Source organism: Calliopsis andreniformis, chromosome 9 (assembly GCF_051401765.1).
Source record: "Calliopsis andreniformis isolate RMS-2024a chromosome 9, iyCalAndr_principal, whole genome shotgun sequence".
Taxonomy (NCBI): Eukaryota; Metazoa; Arthropoda; class Insecta; order Hymenoptera; family Andrenidae; genus Calliopsis; species Calliopsis andreniformis.
Window position 1 is genome coordinate 13,388,080 of NC_135070.1, and position 26,046 is coordinate 13,414,125.

A 26,046-nucleotide genomic window follows, 5' to 3' on the forward strand; every position below is an offset into this window, starting at 1 on the left:
TTGCTGCATTCGAGAGAAATTGCCGGAAAAGTGGCACTTTGCGACCGTCTTCGAATCTTGTTAGCTACTTTCAGATATTACAAGATGCGCCTGAATATAGATCTTGTCTTTCGATGAAAAATTAGGTGACATTTTTGGTACTTCGGGCTTAACCTTTGGTGTAGTGATAATCTCACTAGACAAATTTATTTTTTATTAAGTTTGTGTGTGGGAAATGTTTTTTGTCAAATATTTGAATTTGAATCAGTTACATAAATCCAAAGGTAGTCAATCAGTTGACTCGCCTAATATATAGATACAATTTACTGAGGGTTAATTAAATTTCCTTGGCCTGACTGTTAAATTGCCGATGACAAGGTAAATTCCTCGGTGATTCCCATTGCTGCAATATGGGATCGTTTAACGTGGGAAATCGAGAAAGGGAAGCTTCCGTTCGCGATCACTGGTGATTGATATTGCGCAAAAGCGATGGCGATTAATCTCTGTTGACCGAAGAAGAGCGATGCTTTGTTTCTATTCTGGCCAATAGTGCGAGGAAATATTAATCACAGTTAAACTACCGAAAGGAACACTGTCGTGTTCAGTGCTGAATCAGGATTTGCTTGTGATTACTGACGATTAGTCAAAATCGTCGAGCAAACGCAAACTCGAGTATTTTAGCGAATCACTCACCAGAAATGATAAAAATAATCCAAGTACTTCGTGTGTGCATTTCAACGCAGCAATTATGCAGTTATTTTTGCCGAGAAATATCCAATATCCATTCTAAAAGTTGCATCCTCTAATTAAACTGCCTCACGAAAAACATTGGAATTTCCCCATACAGGGAAAAATTGGATACTGAATAATTCAGTACGGAAGAAAGTTACGAACTTTGTTGGCATCACTCACTAAACGACTGAACTATAAAAAAGTCTTTGGTTTTTTGTTTAATATTTGTAAAACTAGTCTCATTAACCAGTCGGGAGTTAACCAGCCAGATAAACAGATGACCATTTCCAGACAACAACAATTTTCTTTATTTTTTTACTTTGTATGGTGAAAGAGATAGAGGGGGAGTAAAACACGTGTTTCACTCGGCGTGTTGTTGCTTCAGACTTGCGACGAATTAAATTGCACTGCAAAAACACGACTGCATGACGTTCTGCTGCAAAACGTTGATCTCGTTTCGGTGCGTCGCGTAAAATTTCCCCGCGAAACCTTATTAACTCGTCCCTCACTATTCGCCTGTCCTTCCACTCGATTTCGCGCGACGTTTCACTACGGACGAAACAATCATTTACACCCCTCGTTTACCACCGTTCGTATCGCTGAATGTTTTTGTGATTTCGATCAATCTGTCAGGCTTCCCAAACCATTTACTGGCGCTTTTGCGAGCACTACGGGCAAAATACATTTTTCTTCTTTTATGTTCGAGAGTGTCTATCATTTAGACATTTTAAAGTGATTCCTGTTGTGTTGTTATAAAATATCAGTTAATTGTAAGAATTACTGTGGTATACTTTTCTATCTGGCTTACTTTTAGCTTTTATATTTAATTCTTTTCCATACTTTATTCTTATGGAATACAATTTTTTAATGCTGTGTTATATTTTTAAGAAGGTTATGCTGGAATTTTTACCAGGTATGAGTACAACAGAGTAAAATTTATGCTACTTAAAGTGTACATGAGGTGAAGAGAACACTTCTACTTTACAGTGGAGTATGTAGCGTCCGTGGTCAGACAGCGAGTATTCCTTATACTGTGTTCTCCACAAGAGTCTAAACTTGTACCTTCGTACATTACTGCTTGGTAAAAATTTGAATTTAATTTTCTCTGAAACGAAATGCAATGTTAATAAATTTTATTCTGTATTGTTAACCCAGTTTTTTATGTAGAAGTAACATCTTTCTGCTGGTAATACCAGTTTTGGAGATCTCTCCATATTTAATTAAGAAACATAAGTAGCTGTACATGTTTCAGTCGCTGAAAATCAAACTAAGAATTTCACTCATAAAAAAGCCTAATGTACATGTATATAGAGCCGTAAAAAGTCATGGAAAAAACGAAATAAAACAGTATATGATCGAAAATCAGATTTACTACATGTTTACTCAATAAATATTAAAAGAAGTAAGAAACACCATTTTTATGGTCAGACAAAATGGTTTCTACAACCAATAAAAACGACTTTCTCGATCGCGCTGATTCGTCACACATGGGCTCGAGGACAATTCATAAGATTGTCATAGTGGTATCTCAGGGAAATGTCAGCTTCAAGCACGTCGAGTAGCGCCGCGTGCCAGGACTATCATCAGATGTACCCACTCCATTCTCCCTTATATCTAACCATTCTGTGAAAGGCAATCGCTTCTAATGAAGGGAAATCGAAAATGCGAGGGAACGCCCAGAATGCTATTGTTGATCAACGTCACGCACACGGGATGTTCGTGAATATTACGTGACCGTCGATCGATTATTTGAAAGAGACGAAATCGTATGTTCAGAACACTCTGCGCAGGGAAGCTTGTTATCTCATGCACAAAATTGTCAGGATATTTTCGTCCGACAGGTGAATTGGTTGAACACTAGTTCAACTGATAAATTTTGTCGGGTTCTACAGTAGGTCAGAAAAATAATTTACTTTTTAACTTCCCATACATATTCGGATAATAGAAAAGAAGTAGAAAAATCTAATAATTATCTTCTGATCACTTTACAAACTATATATTTGAATATTTATCTTAATTTTGTAGAAAGTCGTTGCTTACTTTTTCAAGCAGGTTCTTGGTTTATAAAAATAATAAATGGTCGTATAGACAACAAAAATATCAGAATGTTTAATCATGTCAGAAGAATAGGAAAAAATTCTTGTTTAGTATATTGGCAATGATAATTAAACTAACGTTACTAATAGTTGTAAGATATTATTATTACCCTAGTTCTGCAGATTTTGGACGTAGGTACTATTCGAAGTATATTACTGCTCAATATAAGGGTAATCGTTTCACTAGAAGTCCCCATTTGAGTCAATCAAGGACTGAAACTTTTGATCGATTCACTTAACGATCCTCATAAAATTTGCATCAGTTCGCGCATTACGATATCGCTAGTGGCCACTCGAGGCTCGTATTCTAGTTATTTCGAATAATGCACGCCACTTGCACGTACTTCGAATCAGTGGAACGTTAAGATACTTGTCGCAATTAGGACTGTCAACAGGGAATAAAGTGTGCTTGCCAAGGATGTTCCATCAAAAACCAACTTTGCCTGCAATGTACTGTTGACTTGAAAACGTGTCCTAAATATGCTCTGTTTTACTACTTTTTGAGATATGTTTACTCTTGTTTTTTTTTAATTGAATTTTTATTTTCATGTTACAGTATATCTTATTAATATGAATTACGTCTAGAATTGTATAAATTAATAATACGTAATAATATGTATACAAATACGCCTGTTACTTATACTAAGATAATGGACCAATTAAAGGGTTAAACAGGCTTCTCGAGCCAAAAATTTGGTTCTATTTCCTCCACCTTGAATCGAAGTGTCTTCACATCACATTTTACTACCCCATTCAGTCGTGAAGGTATTATTCTCCATCGTTTCAACAATTGGACCTGCCTTAAATAGATCGTCTGGCCAAAGTGACCATTCCTCCTCGACGAGAACACACGCGAGCTTGTTCACGCGCAAAGAGCTCCTTTGAGGCGAGCCGTCGAAAAAATGTCCAAAAGCGTCCCCGGCGCAGAAACGAGCCGAATTAAACGAGGCCCGCGACGTCTGCGGCGAGCAGACAAGTTTAACGACTGGTACCGAAATATTTTATGGTGTGCACTCTAACGCTCGGGCCAGATTTAGGACGAAGGTCGCAATGGGGACATGAAATTTCGCGATTTCGCTATTCTAGAGTCTCTATCACTCGGTAACTTCACACGAAACGTGGCTCATTTCTTCCGATCTAATTAACCTTTTCACTGCGACACGTTTAGAATAGGGACCACTATATATACATCGTTTCGTATAGTATAATAGCTTTGTGTTGAGTATTATGGCAGCAGAGGCTGAGAATTCATACGTGTGAAGGTAATAATGAAAGTAGTCTAACAATGAGTCAGAAATATGAAAGGATTTAATTTATCGCGTATTTTGTAATGGAAATTGATACATCATAAATTTATGATAAATTCAGTTTTTAAAAATATTTTATTCATATCGTTACCATTTTCATACCAAAGATATAATATTGTAATTTATTACACACACATTTTTCGCATAACATAATATTATTAGTACTTTACCATGACTTCCTTCACCTGAAGCTGCTATTTCTTGTCATCTTCCCACGCGGATGCTCATTGCACGCGACTCACTTTTGAGGAATCGACGATCTATAAATACCTAGTGCGTTCGAAATCGTCTGTTTCCGTTCACTTATCCATTTCTGCTGGCGTTAACAAGGAAAGTTAATTTCGGACATACATCAGAAAACACGCCAGCGACGCGCGCTAATGAGCCGATGAAAATTTGCTGCCCCTCGCCCTCTGTCCTGCGCGTTCCAGTGATCTTAGGTATATTTTAAAGTCGCTTGTCTTGCTACAGAGGCAGAGTAATAAATCCCTCCGTTAACGGAAATTCCAAATTCGCGATGTAGAAGCCAGCCATTTTCTGTGAACGCTGTTCGAGCCGCAGAAGCTAGCTTTCCTGAAGCCACGTGGCCCACATAAAACTCCTTTGACCAGCCGATCCTTGGAAACGATCGTATTTAAACCTTTTCGTTGAACTTCATATGCTGAGAGATCAGGTTGTCTCGATGGGTATGAAGACAAGCTTGATTTGAAGCTCCCGAATTAGAAATGGGTTATGCTTGAATCTGGAAAGCACATGACGACCTTAATTGGTTTGTTAATGAAAGGAGGATTGAAGTTATACACGTGTAGACACTAGGGATTAAGTCACGTGACTTGTCGCGAAGTAATTGTCGCAATTCTGTTCTGTGATTTTACTTCTAATGTATGATGTAGTAAAAGTAAGGTATAATGATGTTTTGTGCTTGCATTTTAGTATACAGGGTGTCCTAGTAAAAATTGACACCTTCATTCTTTTTGACACTTTCAGAATGAGGGAACAATTTTTGAAATAAAAGTTATTTGGTACTGGAGGGATCATCATACGGCCCTGTCGTTTTTTTGAAGGTGGAATCACCTAGGACATATGAAGGTCATTTCTATTTTTTGTAGCATACGACAGTATCGATATCCTGTCATTTTATTCCGTGTGAAATAACATGACACAGCGTGAGTTCGGTAAATTTTTACATTTTAACTTTTTATAACAGACATCCTCGATAGGTGAAACCTTAGTCCTCGCTTTGAGAATATTTTACGCGCTTATTCTTCTGTTATACTATTGTTTTAAGCTGCAAGTGTAATAGTAAGCAGTAAAATGATAATAGTAACAGAGCTTCCAGTAAAGGTATTCGTATATTGGTTACGAGTCGTCTTAAATGGAAAGGAATGAATAAATCCTTCACCTAAAAGTCTTTTCTATTCGCGGGAAATAAATGAATTCATTTCCAAGGTTTGATAATCATTCTCGTGTGATTGACAGAAACATACTGCTGTGTGGCACGTAGTATTTACTGCAAAGAACAAGTTAATTTGTCTCTGGTGCTTCTACTGTAGAGGGGATAACAGCGCTTCATTAGAAAGTCAATAGCCCAGGATGGTCTTATCGACCTGAATATATAAAGTGCTCCAAAAAGGTCTTATTCAATTTTAAAAATACATTTTACCAAAAATACACGAACACACACGAGTGCAAAGGCTCATCCTCTAACAAAAAGTTGTTCCCACGTAACCAGTGATCCCTCTTTTGTTTACAGATCGAAGTTTTTTAGTGGCCAACGCTCAACAGGGACTATGTCACATAATATACTGCTCGGACGGTTTCTGCCGGCTGACGGGCTTCTCCAGGGCGGAAGTGATGCAGAGACCAGCGATCTGCGAGTTCCTTCATGGGCCAATGACGTCGCCCCATGCGGTCGCAGCCCTCCGCGACGCCCTCGCCGCCGGCGTCGAAAAGCATTTCGAGATCCTCTACTACAGGAAAGACGGTGAGTCACATCTGCTCTTCGAATTTCTTGACCTCTGACAATTCCACCGTGAACGTGTTCCTTCGCTCGAATGCTTTTCATAGAAAACACGAAGTTCACTTTACCTTCGCGCTTCTTGAGATCATAAGGTATGCAATACAATTTAGGCACACGTGCCAAATTAATTCTATGAGTTTCAAGACTAAAAGAGGATGGCATAGGTACTAAGGAAATTATATTAAGGAGTAGAGAGCAGAATTAAGAATTGAGAAGGGTTGCTGAGGGAAAAGGTTTAGGCATAGAGAATATCTAGGGCGTAGGTCAGGCTTCCTAGTACCTTCGTGAAATAAGGAAGAGTCTATGTGTTCTCCTCGGATCCACTGAGATGACAGAGTGATTAAATTGAGCAGTACATGGTATGCATTTGCCACTTTTAGAGACGTTACGATAAACTCTTTGTCGAAGATTAATAGTTATTGACCCTGCGATAATGAATCACCAGAAGTTGATTCACGAAAAAGTAATATTTTATAGAAAACTTTGGAATATAGTGTATATTTGTTAGTAGTTGCTAATAGGTACTAGCAACAGTAGCTGTTCAGCAATTTCCTATTGCAAATGGAGACTTCAACATGGTTCCATTCACGATAAATCTTTCGTGAACTTTTTGCCCGCGTTTCGCTATTCCTTTTATCGAAATTGTCCGCTAGAGGTTTAGGAATTCGGTCAAACTGACCACGGGAAATTCGATTTCGATGAATAACTCTCATGCACGAGCGAAAGCCAACAATTTTTGGGCGCAAATTGGCAAGATTTCCGGGCGAGTTGAGGTGTCGCGCGAAACGGGAAGCCGGACATCCGGAATTCCTATCCGATGTGTCGGTTAATCTCGTCTTGGCAAGCCCTTTCAGCTTTCTAGGGACATTGTTTCTTGGATCCTCGGGAATAGACGAAGCGATTTGTACTTCTGCCAACCGCTCTCTCGGAAAACGTTCAGCCATTTTCTCGATTCTTCGTCGTCGTGCATTGTGATCAATATTTATTTAGAACTGTTCTCCAACCTGCCTGTCCACGAAGCATGTAAACATCCGCGAGAACAGGAGATATAAATGATCCTGTAAACTCGTTGAATCGCGTCATCTTGAGAAATATTAGCCCCCTCCTTTCGGTCTGATTAATGTTTGACCTGTTTGATACCAACTACTTCGTAGTTACAGAACGATCCATGTCAAAGTTTCGAAACGCTTCTGCGTTCCCGATTCTCTTCTCGCGATCGTAAAACAGAAAATGCCGAGTTTCTTAGAAACTCATTGAGCGGCTCCTGAATGGCTACAGTTGCGACGGGTTTACAGATTACAACGAGAGTTAATTTCGCAACGGATTACTGTTTGTTTCTAAATTTACAAAATCCATAGGCGCGTGTAAAGGTTGATTCAATATTTGCTTAACCAGAGATTTCATGCGGCTCGACTTTGCGCGGGGCAGCTGTAAAATTACCCGTAAAGTAGTTCGCGTCAGTCCTGGGAACTTATTACCAGTACTATTAACCGTGTATACTATTGAATTATTGTTACGTTGATAATGGGCTCTTTATTGTTATCATATGTCGCTTCACAGTTTACTTCTTTTATAAAGTCTCTTACATCAATAATTTCCCTTTTTGTGGACTTCACAGAGCATTGTAGAAGTCAAAGAAAAAGTTCGACGACTACACTTTGTTTCAAGTTAATTGGAGTAATTTTTTGTTTCGTATATTTTCACGCTATAAAATTAATATATAAAGGGTGTTCAATGACAGGTGTCAAAAATTTTATCGTCTAAAATTTAGGTGAAATGTGTCTGACCTCAGACTTACTCTACTGAAACTTTGCTAGGTCTGACTTGTTTAATGTACGCTGACAGTAGAATAAGTCCCAAGTCAGACATATTTCACGTGCATGTTAGACGATTTTCCTAAATCGCAAATTTGTTTATACTCATTTTTATTTCATTTTAATACGTAGAATTACATATAAAAATTTCAGTAAATAACACCCTGTGTATTTCACTCTCTAATTTCCAGTTTCAGAAACAGAATCATGAATCTTATCGCAAATCGTTTCGCGTGCGAATCCAGAAAGCATAACTACAACCAGCCATTTCTCTGGTTATAATAAAAACGAACTGTCATCAAAAACTGGCATTAAAAGCGCGATAAAACGGTTTCCCTAAGCTAATAACTTACATTCTAATTTCTCTCGCAGTCTACAAATTAGAAGTCTACAATTCAATTTCTAAAGGAGCAATAGCAAGACGTCGGCCTTCGAAGTTCACGTTGTCGATCTTTCTCAAGCGTGGATTGCAGTTGCTCTCCTCGGACGTCTTCATCAACACGCAATAGTTTCGAATTACCATATCCCAGCGGTGATCGTAATTTTCCAAACGCGAGCAGACATTAGCGAAGCTCTTTGGGGTGTTGCGAGGCCCGTTACGTTATTTAGAGCGGGAAAATTGAATTTATTCGCGGGCCGATGGTTGGCTCGGACTCGATTTTGCCGTAGTGTCTGACCTTAGGCGCGGTGAGATCAATAGTCACCACTGTATAATTTATCATAGTCATAGCTCGAGGCCTCTTGGCCCACCTGGCTTCCCTGTTCACCCCCTCTGTAACGTTCACATTCAGACGTTTCACCCGCCAGCAGAGCTTTTAAACCTTTTTCCCCTGAGCTCTGCAAGAGCTCTTGATTTGCCACTTGTTCCCGGGATTGAATTTTCGAACGCGTCGAGTTATCGAGGAACCGGCTCGAAAACCAGCGCACAGTAGGCACGCGTGACAAGCACAAAGGAAACGAACGATGATAGGAGGCAGGCAAAGGGAAAGAGCCGAATAGAGCAAAGTAGTCTGTTCCGACCACCTGCAGCCTATCTCTGAACTGTCTGACATAGCACGACGCGTCTCTACTGAATAACAGGGATATTACACGTCGCGAATTCCCTCCTTTGGCGGGACCGACTCTCCATTGTTCCGTTTCATTTTCCTCGGTGAAAAGGAATTGATCGCGGAGGGGAGGGAGGGGGGAGGGACTCAGTCGGCCACTTGCGACTCCCTTAGAGTTACGTGGCGAGACGTTGGTCGCTACTGTCTGAGAGCACGCTGCGGGGAACTGTTAATTCGAAACTTTCCTTCGTTCTTCCCTTAGTCCTGCTGCTTAAAGATAACTCTGCAGCGTGTCTCTTTATTGTTTTCTTCCGAGAATAACAGTACGCAGTTGGAAGGATGACAGGGGAAATGTCAGAGGTCATGGAACTAGGATGCCCCTTTTGCCTTCTGCTCGCCATTTTTCGCTACCCTTCTTCGACTTATCGAGGCGAAATTAATGTCCATCGATGGGGGTTGAAATGTCAGGCTTTTATTGCGTGGTTTCCGTGAGCCGCATTGTACGCATTGGCGTGAGCATAAAGTTTCTTGAGGCTGACCTTGAGCCTCGTTGCACGACCCCGAAGGGTTCCTAGAGTATGGACAATTAATCGATGAACACCGCAGTTTGAAACTACGACTCGCTGGCATCGAGTGGACGGACCGATTACGCTGGGGTTGGATTAAACGGCGGTCGAGTGGCTTTCTAGGATTGGCTGTTTAAATATTTAGGGATTTTGGGGCTGCATGCCTGGCATGCTAAAAATTAGGGCATTCGAGCAGAAATTTATGGAAGTAATGCTATTCGAGAAAGCCACTGATTAATTTAAGAATTGATGTTATCAGATAACTTTATTTATTTGTTGGTCGAGTTTGTTTTAATAGAATCAAGTATCTCAGACTATCCTTTCCTATAGAGGACTATCTAGAAATATCTACTTAGGACACGCTTTTTTCTTTTCTCCAAAGAAATTGCCAACGTCATACAAACAATAAAAAGCTTCTCTCGTTAAGTGCTGCGTTGCACTTTCTTTAATTTCGACTGTTTTCCCCTAAAACAATATGTGTAATGCTACTAACATACAACCAACAGTGTACACAGACGTCACTATAAAAAGCCTTGTATTTTCTGCGGAAATGATAGCGAAAGAAAATTGAAAAAAAGCTCTTTCCACAATAGAAGATCCCCCAAAGTACGATCAGTCCAAGCTCAGCTGACGTAGCGCCGAAACATTCCTGATGGAAAGTTTGGCCACTGACTGGCAGTCGGTGGAACTAGCGGCCCGTTGGAGGGTATCGATATCGCTCTCCATCGGCCCCATCAGCAGCTGTGGCCATTTCGCGAAGACCTCCTCGAGAGTGCTCTCTCGCGTTGTTATGCAACCGTACGAGCGGGAGGACGCCGTTTGAAGCGGCTAAGAATAGTCGCGCTCGTGTTCCAACCCCCTTCTCCTGTTCCTGAAACGCCCATCCTCCCCCTTCCGCTGATTGTACCCCCTTTTCGTGTGTCCCCCCACCAGGTACGGCGTGTAGTCAATGACATCACGGAAAGGCGCTCGACCTCCCCCTCTTGCGCCCCGTGACGTCACTAACCTCACGGTACTCTCTTCATCTTCGTTCCGTCGAGCTTTCGCTGCCCTCCCGTCGCTTTTTCTCTCTGGCATTTCCGTTCTCAGGGGTTTCGTTAAGGAGCAGTAATGCTCGATGATCACCACTGATCGTATGACCGAGCATATTTCAAACAGAGAAATTAGACGTTCAGTATAGTAATTACAGTAGTGCTACAAAGTGTTTGAAGGATTTTATAAGTTTGGAAAATTATAGATTTATTGGTAGCAATCAATATTTATTGCTCAGACTAACCATTAATTAGTGCTAAAGATAGACTCGTTTACGCTTAGAGCAATGGGACACTCGTGCCTTGTTTCTTTCCCCTTTCTTCCGATCAAAGACTGAAGTCTCTGTTCCCAGAATTGAATTTGCCGCAATCGGATTGCACTCTGGCACTCGCGTCTTCCTTGAAAGTAGTTTTTCTCGTTCGCGTGATTTTTGCAACCGTCCTTCTGCTCTTTATGAAATATAATGCCGAATGTCAAGGGTGAAGAGCTGTCCAATCGAGACACGGGACCGTTTCTGTTATTTGGAACACCGTTTGTGTTTATCGATGCTAGCGTGCAAGTAGAATTATCGTGCATTGGACAGACACGGTAGGTAGATTCTACTGCATTGTGCGCAGACGGTTCCGACGTTTGGTCATGGTCGACTGAATTCACTTAGCGAGAACAGTAATTATCTTTTTCTTGTGAGAACAGAAATCTCGTTTAGAAAGTTAGCGTGGTTCTCGTTTTCGGTGGGAAAATTCTAAAATAACTTTCTGCATTAATTTACATTCTTCTATAGAAACTTATGTTGTCCTAAATTCTTCTACATTATTTCAAATTAAATTCTGTGTTACTCGTTCTACATTCTCCTGTATTATTCTAAATTTTCTACATCATTTTAATTATTTATACAGTTTTGGGTTGACTAAAGATAATTTTTCCCTCTTGACTGATTCCTGCTGATTAGAAATTCTCCGAAAGAGAAATAGAAACAGATACTTTAATTAGAAAACTATTTTTTAGTTAACACAAATCATTTTTGTTACGAGCTCTTGAATTAGAACAAAAAAAATATCGTCACAGAGTACTTCGTAATGCCACAGGACGACGACCTTCTAAATCCTCGATCAAATTGACGCCATTCAACCGAACGTTAACATTACGTCAGTGTCGACTTAAGACGAAAACGCCTGCGACGGCTACCCTTCGAATTTCGAAAGCTTTGCCAGGGAACTGTAGCTCTGTGATGCCGCCTGAAGTGTGAGCTTGCAGTCTCCGCTACGACGTCGAGCCGAGATTAGGCTCGCTCTATCGTTCCTGTGCTCGTGGTCACGCTTTCTACGAATTCCTATTGCCATCAAACGTGTGCCCTCTTTGTGATAGATTTCTTGATCAATTCCCTTTTTGGATGATTCCTCTTTATTTATAAGAATGCAAATTCTAAGAAGTAGCGTCATTTATTCAGTGGTGTGTCATAGATTTAATGTAGGCTTCAGGTTCATCCTTATTTGCTCCTAATCAAACAAGTGAATTGACATATGGTGAAATTATTTTCGCTAAGAGAAGTGTATATTTCAAATTACACCATACGAGATGTGAGAAACATTTAAATATATCAGGCATATATTTTGAAAGTGACACAAGACATAACTCAAGAAAGTCTGCCTTCCAAGAGGAATCGAAGATCACTTGTAAGCTTAGAAACAAATTATTTATTGAACAAATAATAGCGACACGGAGAATAGGATTATAATATTTATTGCTTATAATATTTTTGTGCGCAGTAAATGATTTTGTACATTTAAATTACTCAGATAATTTGTAGTTACTTAGTTGAAGAATTCTTGAAGCTTTATACACTGTTCAAATTAGATATTGAATTATTATCAAAGAATAGGTAACAATTAAAATTAAGTTTCAAGTCAAATTGACCCAAACGGTACACAAGGGTTAAGAAGATTTTAGGATTTCAAAATTAGTAAAATTTCTCCAATAAATAGAGCTGTGTTCACCAGATAGCTTCAATGCTCCGTGACTCAAAAATCGCGTTCTTTAAATTGTGTCACTTTTCAAATACATGTGCGATGTGGTCCCAAGTTCAGAGAGAAGAAAAACGAGAACAAACGCACGAATATTACCTGTTGAGCTGCCCTCGTCAATTTTCGAGCCTCCCTTGAGAAGGAGAGCCGTGTTCTTCATCGTAAACACCCCTTGTGGCGATTGCACTATCGTGGAATCGATCTGCGCGAAGAGAAACGATGAGCTGCAACGTGGAGAGTCCAGAGGAGCAACGTCGATGGATCCCCATGAAAGTGTAGGTCAATCTTGCTTACTCCCGTGATCCTACGGTCTTCCCTCCTTGTTCCGACGCCGTGGCCTAGAAGTTCGCTCATTAGAAACGCTATTAGACCGCGGGGAATGAGGATTCATCACGAAACGTGCGGGTACTCATGACTACGCGAAGTTTTATGAATTCGGTACCAGCAGGCTGTAATGTGGTAGTGTGCAGTGGATATTTGACGAAAGGATGTTACGATAAAAAATCATGCATTGATCAGAAATGTGTTTAAAGAAGGATGTATAGCACCTTCACAAGGAAAGTGGTATAAGTTGAAAATAAAATTCTTCAAAAGACTTGAAAACAAAATTACTCAATTACGATATTATAAAATGTACACTAGTGTGACCATAAAATTAGTCTATAGATTTTAAAATAGTCTGCAATCCACACAGATCTGTAAATGCACTTTCTTACTAGTTTTCAAGTAGAATTATAAGTAGTTATATTAAGAAAGCTCACTCTAATAGATACATGAACACTTAAAAGTGTTTGCCCACTTATGTATGTAATCGAAACTTAAATTTTTAAATTTTAATCTGATTTTCTAATATTTAACTAGCAAATGTGGACCAATGGGTGGTCAAATACTTTTAAGCTCTAGTGTATGTATTCTCAAATTCCATTTCTGTCCACAAAAGTTGACTAGAATTTCAGTGAATTACCAGTTTTCGTTAGAGCTCCATGTAGTAGTCAGTGGATTTGAAAGGACAACCCCATTTGACAAATTGTCGGGCGACGGTGCTACCAAACAGAGCAGCCAACTTCCCATTCCGCAGAAAGGGGAACGATTCCAAAGATAGCGAAATCAGAGCCGAGAAAGACGTTAGTCACCCAACCAGCTGAGGGGTTCCTCGAAGGACGAGGAGCAGAACAAGAGAAATAGAAAGGTCAAGTAAGCAGGCTGTCCTCGCGACAAAAGGGTGGTCCCCTAGCGGAAGGGAAAGGTTGAATTTACGGCAGTACGTTCGATATAATCCAATCTCGTTGAGAAAGGAGGAATCCTGGAGATAAAGGACACTGTTATGGCAGGCGTCCATTTTTCGCGATACAGTGCCTCAACGTCTATTCGAGATCGTAGACCTCGTGTTCAGGGAACCTTGAACTGTGGCCTAATGTGAGTCTTCCGAGTCTCCATGACGTCACGTTGACACACAAAACTGTCCCATTTTTTTTCCACTTCCGATGGGGCTGTGAAATACGACGGTTCTAGGGAAACAGGAAGCACGAGGCAATGGCTCCTGGAATAAAAACACTTCGTCTTCAAAACTCACTCACATCACCAAGGTGTCTCAGAGATCAAGCAACCCTTATCTCCTCGTTCCCTTTATCAGACAGCAGCCACCGGAACTAAAGATAGGAAGCTTCGTCGAAGGCAAATTGGATCATCCATGGGGATCGTTGAACCCCTGTTCAAGGAATCTCGGCGTATCCGTTTCTCGGTAACCGACTCTATTCCCAAGGTACCTCAACTTCGCGGTAACAGAGGTGGTTTCTGTTCACCTCTCGTCGTCCTGATAAGCCCCGATGGCTTCGAGTCGCTTGTAATTAGGGTCATCCGTAGCGAATCAGGTGATCGGGTGGCTCCCTTCCCGTTGCTTCTTTGCGGGCGCTTGACATTTTCCTGGGGCTGGTCACGTGGCCGTTTTTGGCAAGTACACCGGCGAGGTTGAGCGACTCGCTAGCTCGAACTGTTCGAAAAGGGAGCAAACCCAAGAGAGACAGAGAGGAGGAAGAGGAAGAGAGAGAGAGGGCAGGGATGGAGGAAGTGAGGGACAGGTACAAGAAGAGAGAGGGAGAGAGAGACGAAAAGGCGAGAGAAGCGAAGTAGGAAGGAGAGAGAGGGAGAAAGCGCATGCTATTTCTGTGCAGTACTTGGCCTGCAGCACACGTTGCCACGTCACAGGGGCATTGCACTCGGTGACGTCACGAGGGCACAGCGTCATCGACCAATTGGAGGGAGCCGTTAACCCATTAACCACTCGGCTGTTCGTTCCACTGCGGTATCGTGACCTCCTCGCTATCCACCAATCGTCTAACTAGCCACCGAGACCTCGTGACGTGACGATCGCACGACATTTCTCGATTATCTGTGAATCTGTTTTCGTTTGGAACCTCCTGTCACCTCGGGCACCAGTAGTGTTATGGTATTTTTACTTGGTTTCCTGAGACTAGGTTATGGGTTTAGAGAGTGGGACAGGTTGAGTGAATAAAGTGTTGGGTCTGCTAGGAGATCCCAAATTTTTGCTTCATTACATAGGAGTTTCATTAGTAGTGTCTATCGTATTTTTGTGGGCATTGCAAATAGCAGTTTATCAATTTCAAGGATTAATTCGATTACGTCTACATGATCTGGAAAGGCTCCTGGCAGTTCCAAATTCGGAGCGTTCAATTTCATCAAACATTCACTAGCTCTATTCGCTTGAATGGGTAGAATGACATGTAAACAGGAAGATATCAATCTTGCAATTTCCCTGTGTCAATAAAAGTGGAATTATACTGTTCCTTTTCTGAGTCTCTAAAACTTTCAAATGATTTTCAGTTCGAAGTGTTGAGGCACAGTTTAGAATTTTTAGAAATAGACTTTTTGCCAGAATAGAATTTCAGGTTTTCGATAGAATATTAAAAACCATTCGAAAAGTGAATTTGAGTTAAATTTTACTCCCCATTTAGTTTCATCGTTCATCATAAAGTCGTATCTTTCGCAATTTGGTATTTTCGAGTGGGACGAGTGCTGGTGTGGCAATTCGAGGGGAAGTTTATCAGCTATCAGTTCGGTGGCTCGTGTACAAGGTCACCACGCAGGCACGCAGCGGCTGGATCAGGAAGGGCCGTGTGTAAATTAGTCGCACGAATTAGAGTGGACTCGATATATTTTTGGAGAAGGGGATCACCCCCAAGACGATGCTTATTTATAGTATTCGCTCGGTAGTACGGCCGTGCAATTTTAGATATTCGTCTGGCTATCTTCGCCCTGGCTCCTGTATTATCGATGCGTTCGCTTCTTCCCCTTCCTGTCGATTCAGCGTGGCACGAATTTGTTTTACTGTCTGTTAAACCAGACAAAAACCATTCGCGTTTTATGCATTGTACGATATCTTTCCTTTCAACTTCAAATCTACGTTTTGCACCTTTCATCGCTTTTCAACCTTTCTCTTATTCAATCGTTACAAAAATATTTCTGTGATAAGTTAATAAGATTCCAATTTTTTTATCCAGTTTATACAATGTAGAAAAATAGTTGTATAACAGGTTAACTTAGCAGATATGAATTATAAATTTTGAAATATTCTGGGAAGTTTTTCTTCTTGACAAAAATATTACATATTTATCAGCACGAAATAAGATAGCACAATATTTCGTGAAAGATCACGTTCACTCTAGGAAAAGTGACTTCATATTCATTTAGCTCTTAGGACATAAATGAATATAATTCGCAATTGTTTAAGTAAGACTGTCACCTGTGCATAACAATTAGGGCTAATTAAATAATCTGAATGAAACTCCCACGAGTTTGACAATAATTTAAAGATACTTTGAATTTAAGGTAAAATAGGGGCGGAAAGTGGGATTCCAAGAGGTAGAATTACAAGTTCGTCGACATGGCAGAATTTTACGCAAGCGCGTGCTTCAGTGCCTACAAAGCTCCATAGAATTCTGCACGTGTAGATCCTATCGTGAGAACATTAGAAGTATCAACACGAGTTTATTAGTGTCTGCACGTTGCCGTCTCAAAATAGATACAGACCATTGGACTCTGCCCCCCTATCTTTCTCTCTCTGTCGAGGGCGTAGTCATCACGAAACTGTTACACACTCGGGAACTGTTACGCTACATTCGTCATAAAGCGCCACGGCATACGTACATACGTACATACATACACAAAGTTGTCATCGGCTTTCCAACTTCCATTCTAGGTTACCAAACCGATAGCTAAATTGAGCTTTTGTCGATAGTGAACGTCGTCTCACAACGAAAGCTCTTCATACTCCTGGCTATCCTTTCATCGAAATGAATGATGGGAAAGTAAAATGCAAATGTTTTGTAATTATTGATGATTGATCTGAAATAACTATGTACTTAGTAATTAGTTTTCTAAGAGTGGAAATATTTCTGTGGTCATAACTACTATATCGAATGATTGGGAACATTTTCTATATCAATTGAAATTCCTTCCAAATCTTCCCTATTCGAAATGATGTTTCATCAAACGGACGTTGTTTCATCCAACAGATGCACTATCGATTTTTCCACAAGGATGAAATCCTCGAGACTGCCTGTTGAAAGAGGCACCCTCTACATCCCTCCGATTCTCGTCCACCCTCTCCCACCAAGAATGCTGCACTGAATGGACCCTGAGTGCGTTCACCCTTGCCTGCTCACCTCCGCCGTTTCTCTAGCCTCGTGCTCTGTCTTCCTTCCACCCCCGTCTTTCCTTTACCTTTCCCGTGTTTCGTTCGCGGTTTTTCTCTTGGCCCCTTGGTCGGTTTAAAAGCTGCAGCGTCGATGACCTAACGAGACCCAGGCTACTCGAGGGAAGTAAAGCAAGTGTACTCAGCATCCCCCTCGGTGACGCCTCGCGGCCCTCTAAACTGCATCTTGAATTATGATCAACAGAACTGTTCACGTGCCTCCTTTCATGGAATCCTTCCTCCTGGAATTAACGAAGAGCAACGTATCTAAGTAAGTCGCGAAGCACGAACGCTTCTGGTCGACGGTGACAAGGCAACGTTTCTACCTTCGCGTTTTCCTATCCCGTTGGCAAAGGATGCTTTCAATTAAGCTAAAGTACCACTGGAGCACTCGGGGGGTTGCTTGTTTCGCTCGACATTCTTCCAGATTCGACTTCCTTTGTGACCCAAGGGGGCTGAAAATAGAGCTACCAACGACGTTTGTATCTGTCGTATCTTCGCACGACTTTATCTCGATCTTTCTCTATTGTTTTGATGATCACCGATGGAGGGACACTAGAAGATTCAGTTGCTTTCGAGTCGCTTTAATTAATGTAATTCACCCCTATTTTCGCTTTCTTTTTGCTCTTCCAGCGGCACAGATCTTGAAACAACAGAATTGTCTTCTAATGAAGTCAGTACAAAGAGAACGTCCGCCCTCTTCTCGGATGCGCTCAGTTCGCTGATTATAATTGAGATAGTCATTAAGAACATCCACACGCTCCCCTGTTTACGCGTTAAGAAGGTGCATCATTTTTAATACTCTTGAGTTGGCTAATATCATTCTTTTCACGGTTCGGCCCCGCTTTCGCTACCCTTTCCCAGATTATTTTTCATCTGGAAGAGGAAAGACTTTTTACTGTCTGCTTTTGTAACTCGTCGCGCGTGCATTTTTGAAACGTCATCCTCATAAAGTCGCCCCTTGCTCCTTTTTGGAACATCAGCTGTTGACGTCAATGGGAAACTATTCATCTACTTGGGTTTGAATACAGTCTATCTTGTCAGACTTAAAAACGTTGTTTGTTCTAATGTCATTTAATAATGCAGACGTCTCTAGATGTTTTTCTAAATATTCATATACTTAAGTATGTCCTATTCACGTTTTCAGAATTACTCTTCTCTGAAGGCAATTTATACGTTAATAACTAACTATATCTCACCAATTGTAGAGCAGATAGAATCACGAATTAAAAGGAGTAACCAGAAGAGTGGAAGAGTTAAAAATGAATCGAGGCGACGAGGTATGCGAGAGAAAACGCAGACATTAAATACAGTTAGTGGATCAAAAGAGCACCAGGAGCACCCCTGACGGGGGAGGGTTCGTTTCGTAGGCGGAATTCTCAGCGGCATGAAACTTTAACGCGGCAGTGAACGGCGACGACCGCACGAAAAGTGGAACGGAAGCGTGGAGACGTGAAAAGCGCAACGGGGGCGAGGGGCTGTTCCATGACGGGCTGTTTCTCCCTCGCATACCTCGCATTTCAGCCGGACCTGACAAGCCAACTGTGCGTGACCCGTCCGCGTGCGTAACAGCACTGAGACAAAGAGGAACCGCGGGAAAGAGAGAAAGAAGACTGACGGTGGATCGATAGGATAGCTTGTCGGTGACGTTGCCGAAGAAACCACACGTATTGCACATATTAGTCTAGGCAAGCATTCGCAACTTCGTTTGGGCAACTCGTGTAGTTCGTCGGAATAAGATGCTCCCTTTCTGCTGGTATCTACTCACGCTGGAGAGTTTTTAGATGCCGAAGCTGAAAATGGAAGTCATGTCTTGCATCCAGAGCAACTGAGGCTTGTGTATAGCTGTAACCAAGTGCATATTGTGTAGGACTGTAATTATAGTAGGAGGTTGAAGGATAGTTGTGGGATTTCTTGGATTAATGTTACTTGAGCGTTAACACTTGAAGGACCAAGTATTTTTCTTGGAGGTTGTGGATCTAATGTTAATGTAAAGATAAATTTATGTTGCCTGTGCTTTAAGTGATGAGACAATTACAGACCAAGAAATGTTGGAAAGTGATTTTATGTTAACTCAATTAATTAATAAGATAAATCAATTAACAAGTCAATTAGTTCTGCTATAAAATTCTAATTTTTGGTCATTTTAATCCGTTTTTGTGGGGTCTAAAAACAGACTAATTAAAACTTTTGTTGCGTCTAGAATACTCATATAAAATTTATTGGAAGTCGCTACAGTAGGTTGTTAGAAATTGAGTTATAAAGTTCAACAATTTTTCGTATATATAGAGGTCAGTTGTGATTTTTCTTAAAAAAAGAAAAGGAAAAAACTTGTGCCAACCTTGGTAATTAATTTATTAAGTCGCCTCTAGAACAGTGCTGTCCATAGATAGAACAATTTCCAATGTTACGTCCCTTCGTAGAGAGTATATTTCGTTTATGTAGAGCATACACGCATAGTGTGCCTTAATTTATCAGTAGCACGATAGAAGGGACGGAATAGTAGAAGTTAGTTTTACCTGTGAGTGAAGCTTGAATAGCACTGCTTTAGATCGAAAAGAGGCTCATGCTTATTAAAGACTCAAGGTAGCTATAGCAATAGCTCATTAATTACCAAATTAGAAGTTCCATGGAATTGCAATTAGCAAAGGAGATTGAATTTTATTATTCTTTTAATTACATAAAGGTGTCGTGAAATTAATGGTAGAAAGAAATATATGAATTGTTGAACTCTACATTTCTTCCTCTGTGTCTTCATGCAAATGATGTCAATGTCATGGGAGATGACGAAGTGGGAAGACAAAAATTTGTGGGAAGTGAAAGCTTAACAAGACAGCTGAAATATATGAAAACAAGAAGAATGAGGATGTTAAGTGTCGGGTTTGTTTATGTTCTTTATCAGAGAAGCTGGATACGATGGGGAGATTCTAATGGAAACTTTGATTAATGAATCGAGCTGAAGTTATCAGCACTGAAATACTGTTCCCAGCTCTTTCTATACAGATACGAATAAAAAACACTAATACAGGAAACAACAATAACTTCGCAAGCGAGTTAGACATCTAATATACGATCTCTATCTTAATATGAACTTACTAAAATCTGAAAAAATTAATTACTCATACGAAATTCATAATTTAGGTCTATATCTAGCATTATTTGAGTTCTCAAGTTACTACAACAATGCTCCTTCACTTGACCCAAAATAATTATTCAGTCACTCATAGGGAAATGATCCCACTAGAATACTATATCGTCTGTGAATCACTTACCAGCATAAACAAAACGAGTCCAACAATTGTTCAACACACATTCGTGTATACACCGATCGCACCTTTGCTCACGAAAGTGATCCACTTACCACATTAAACATACCTTCACCTTGCTAATATGATAGTTTCAGCTATGCATGAATCGATTTAAAACGACACACCCTGTACCACTGGTCGCTATAGAGTTTCAGACTCTGGGTTGCGAGGGGATTACATAATGATCGCTCGATGCGTACTGCGCAGCGACAATTTTTCAGTTCTCAGGGAAGAAGCACTTCAATCCTCCATCTTCCCTAGGAAACACCCTCTTCCAAATCCCACAAAATAACCAAACCAACGTCCCTCTACTCCCAGAAACTCCAATTTTCCCCGACAGATCGGTTAATCGCACGATTCTCGAATCCAATACGAAAGTCATCGTCGCTGACGCGGCACGTCGATGACGCTCAGCATCAAGGATCCAGATGACGGACAGCACTCTTGGCACGTTTAGCTGACCGATCACGCGCTAGCATGCCAGGGTGTTTCCCATTGGCGCAGCTTGCGCAAACAGTCCCGCTCGAATCTGGGACCCGAAGGCTGCTGCCTACCTGTCGTCCGTGCTCTCTTGAGCGGGACACACTTTTCTTTCGTCGAGCCCTTTTGGACCGATTCCAACGTACCTTGACTCGTAAACACGCTGGCTAATTAGTTGCGTTCGTGTAACCGCGGCGAAAGCAGCCTCGCCCTCGTCATCGCCACCGTCGCCGTCGTCGTAGTTAATCGTGTTCCCGTGGTTACGGGCTTCCGTGACCTTGACGCTGGCCGCAAACGCCGCGAAGAGGTTTTCTGCGACACCTCCGCGTTGTGTTATTCATTCTTGCGGTCAAAATTAGAGGGAATTATCGATACGTATAATTTCACTGTCCATGAGGGTAAATACCATGACTTTTGCTGTTCGTGAAAACTAGATATGACAGCGAAACTTGATGACATTATATTGTTGCACAGTGTCATGGCAACAAATGTCAGGGACTCTTACTGTCACGTGAAAACGTACCTTGAAACATTCATGTGATTATTTTAATGGAAATCTCCTTGAATGAATTATCATTAACGAAGGCATTAGCGTGTATTAGTATTGATATAAGTATGTATATGTTGAAAAGCTTCTGAAAAAGAAGGAGTGTTTAAATATTTATCAGTTTATAGAGAACTTACGTGAAAAAGTAGCTTTATATAGAGACTGTTTGAAGTATTGATGAGGAGAGTGTATTTTATTGTTTTCACTCAGTGAGAGGTAGCGGGGCTACTTCTGTTTCTTGCTCAGTAGCGAAGCATCTATTGTATTTGGAACAGGTATCTAAATTAGGTCGACGGAGGACGCTAGTTAAGTAGCTCGCGTTTGTTGTGGCTTCAAAATTTTTTGCTCGGGTAAGACGTTTGGGTAGGGGTCGATGAATGTACGAAAGGACACTTCTGTTCAGTATTGTGAAGAACATCGAAGGAGTGACTTGACTTCTCCTACGTTCTTAAGGCTAGAGAGACTAACGTGTTGTTTCGTCGAAGCATTATTAAATATACATATCTAAGCTTCTAATACGTACATATCAATAAATATCAGTGTAGTGCATTTATAATCGTTTACCAGTAAATTACGAATTAAGAATTTGGAAGGAAAATGATTACACATTTGACGAGCTTCTCGTTAGTCTTTCTAGGATTGAGAAACCAAGTTACAAAGTGTTTTATCATTCATTTTGAAGCCTGTATTAAAATTCCTGTAAGTACAATGCAAAAAGTTTTACTCACTTTTTTTTAACTATTGTTATAATGCTTTACAATTCACAACCATTACAAATTTATTGTGCTCCAGATTCCTGAAGCACTTTCACTGCTCGAATATAAACAGTTTCTACTTGAAACGAATTCCTTTCACAATTAAACCAAATAAACCGTGTCTCTTTTCATAACAATATTCTGGCCATTTTAAATAAAAAAAATGGATACTGAATAACAAAAATCAGTGATTATTCCGTAAGGAATATCTCAAGACAAATATAATCACTTTTGTATACAGGAGGACCTTCGTTAAATCTAGCAAGCCTATATTTGAAAGTAGTAGTATAACTCAAGGTATAGTTCTTACAAGAGTATTGCAAGATAAAACAGAAGAATATCAGTTTCTCGTTTCAAAGCAAGACGACAATAAATATTTCGATTAGAAGTCACGAAATAATAATTTTCTAGATACTAGAAAATACTATTTTCCTATTATGTAACGGGATATTAGTTGCGATAACCGATGATCGACGAAAGTGGCGTAATCGCGTCACACCACTTAGCAATTCTACGGACCCTGCAACAATCTTGAGTTTTACAGCAGCATTATCGTTAACAGCGAACAAGCCAAATATTTGGATCGAATCCAGATACGTTTTATAGGAAGTTCGGTGGTTTTATTGTCGGTTTTTTATTCGCCTACCGCACTAGCTTCAAACATGCCGGGCAGCATGTTTAACGAGCACGCGTTTAATAGACATCCACTAAATGTCCATCTCGAATATTTATCCCGGCAGATATATGTAGTTCTGCAGCCTGTCGATTTCGAGATCAATAGAAAAGCAGGTCTGTGAAATTTCTTCGTTTGATATGTGGGTTGGATCATTCTTACTTCGTAGTAATGGTAATAGTGGTAATCCTATACAAATTGAATGTTATTGAAAAATATGGGAAGGCCATTTGGGAACTTCGTTTTATTGGCATTTAAGGAAACAAATCACATTGATGTTCGACTGCACTCGAGGTCAGGAGATCCTGTGTTTATGGGGTTAAATGTGGTAGTTTGGATGTTTCTGCTGTCTTTTAACGACAGCTATTTAACCCCTTTGCACTGTTCCAGTCAATTGAATCTGAAATCGAACATTGGCTTTAAATAACTTCGTAACAGAATATCGAATTTATTTGAATAATGTTGATCAACACCAACTATATTACCTCAACTGGTTAACACGTACTCACAGTAGAATAAGTCCCTGTGTCAGACACATATTACATTTGGTTTCACTGTTTTTTCTGTTACAGGCACCAAGTTCTTATGCAGCGAAGTGATAGCGTTAATAAGGAGCGAGGTGGACGATATTTGCTTACAAATCATAAACTTCGAGGACCTAAGCTCTCAACCACCCCCACAGCCTGCAATTCCACCCCCAAGTCAAACCAACAACAGGCTCGTCACACGCTGTAAGTTCCAATTTTTTTCTCAATCTCCTTTCTTCTTTTTCGTTTCCTGATACGACTCGCTCTTATCCTCAGAAACTTTTACGACATCCCTTCCAAAAATGTCCCCGTTTACATTGTCGTGTGCTGTATGTTCTTGTAAAATATTTCGTAATAGAAACCTCAGATACATTTACTTTAGGATCAAATCAAGTGTAACTAGAATTTTCAGTTAATCATTACTTTCTTGATTAAGTGCAAATATTTGTTATGCAATGCCTGCCGTATACACAGCTTAGAAAATTTATGTCAGTGCATATACATACATTACACATCGGCCCCACCTTGCTCACTCTTCCCTTATGTGTTTACAATCTCCGTTCATATGTAATCAAAGATTTCAACCTTCGTATACAGCAGTGACCAATAAAATGCAACACTCGCTAAAAATAGTATTTGTTGAATCTAAAAGAGATTATAAATGTGATACCTAAATATATCTAAATTATACAAATAAAAAATTCTATTCGTAAGATAGTTCAATTTCAATGGTCATTACTGAAAAGATACATAGAAATTCGTATAAAAATTGATGTAAAAAAAATCATAGTTATGATATCGTGAAGTAGTTGAGAAAAATTCCGTTTCATCAGTGTCGCGATAGAAGTTCCCTGATTTAGGCACTAAAAGAACACCTCGTCGCTCCGTCGGTTCTATTTGTCCTATTTATTTCCGCGGACATCTCGTTCTCTTTCTCGTCCCTTTGCTTTCGTTGTGCAACCGTGTCGTCGAGGACACTAGGTCACGTAGTTAAGTGTTAACACTGGGTGTGTCTGTAGGAGCGTGCTTGAAGCGCACCGTGTGACCTTCCTCGCCGCAGACCGAAAGGTGCTTGGAAAAATTACCACCGAGTCGCTTTTCAATCCGAGAGAAATGCAATACGCTTTCTTCCCTCTGCCGCCTTAATGAAATCTCATCGAATAAATTTCGCGCCTCCGCCTTGCCTATTCTCCCGCCAACGACGAAGAATCTAATTTTCACTTAAAACAAGTTCGCTCGATCGTGGCGTTAAACGAACCACGCGGATCGATCGCGTGTACTGTCGAGAGAATACTAAACGAATCCGCCGTGGGATTTAATTTTCTGTGACCGGGACACAGAATTCGGGTGCTCGCGAAACCAGGAGCCTCCCTGCTCCAGCTCGATACAGAATTTACAGTAATTCTCCTCTGGCAACCGCTTAATTCCAGCCTGCAACTTCGTCCCAGGGGGATAAATTTTTCATTAACCCTGTTGTGGGAAGTACAAGCACCCTCCTCCGCCAATCTCGCCGTGGAAAAGTGTGCTTCGAGTGCAACCACGGAAGCACTCTTTGCTCGATAAAAGGAGTCGAAACTAATTAAAATAATTAACCTCGGCGATAAAGGGCTTTCCAGCATCCCATGAGCTTAGTCACGTATCATATTCTTGGCAAAAAGTGTTTCCTGGAAATACTAAGGTTATTAATGGCTTTGCGTGGGAGATTTAAGGTACTTAATTAAGAGGACTGAATATAATTAATTATTTTCAGAAACATCAATTAAGTATTTTTTTTTTTGAGCTTAGGGTTTGCATTTTATGATTCTGACTTTGTGATAAAGCACCATGTCTCTTTAACATTTTCACTGATCTAGAAGAATATTTACTTGATCTTGTTTATAAGAGGCTGAAACAATTGACAAAATTTGTATCTCCTTTTATGAATTCCAATATTTCCTTAATTCACTGTTGTACTTGTCGAAAACCTTCTATCAACCCTGAAACTCAGCGTCGAGAGTCATTCATTTTCCAAGAAGATTGCGACTGCTCTTGCCCGTCCTTGCCGAAACTTTTCAAACAACACGTTCCTTCTAACACTTCTGTCTTGTGTCTCCGTGTAGTTCACCTCGGGTAACAGTCCACACGTGGAGTAACATTTTATTGTGGAATTGATTCGTTTCGTTTTCTAAAAGTCATCGAATGAATTCCTTCAGACATGTACCAACTCGAAATCTTATAAAGACATAAGACACATCTATCGTCCAATGCAAATTTGTATCACGCGAAAGAGACTTATTTCATGCGTTTAGAATCAATAAAATTAGTGATGATTAGTGAGCTCACATATCAGTAGTAAACAATGTCATTTTACTGACATCTCTGGTCTACTGACGAGAAGAGATCCTCAAGTATAACACATTTCTTAATTGGTCTTTCTCAGCTTGTAGAACTCA

The 26,046-nt window shown here is 40.4% G+C and overlaps 1 protein-coding gene across 1 annotated transcript in view; it reads left to right on the forward strand.

Moving 5' to 3' along the window:
* Sei (potassium voltage-gated channel seizure) overlaps positions 1-26,046 on the forward strand; it is a 120,969-nt gene that overhangs the window by 12,525 nt on the left and 82,398 nt on the right. The window contains exons 2-3 of the mRNA XM_076385608.1: positions 5,868-6,098; positions 23,660-23,818. Of these exons, the coding sequence (XP_076241723.1) occupies positions 5,868-6,098; positions 23,660-23,818 (390 nt within the window). The remainder of the gene's footprint in view (positions 1-5,867; positions 6,099-23,659; positions 23,819-26,046) is intronic.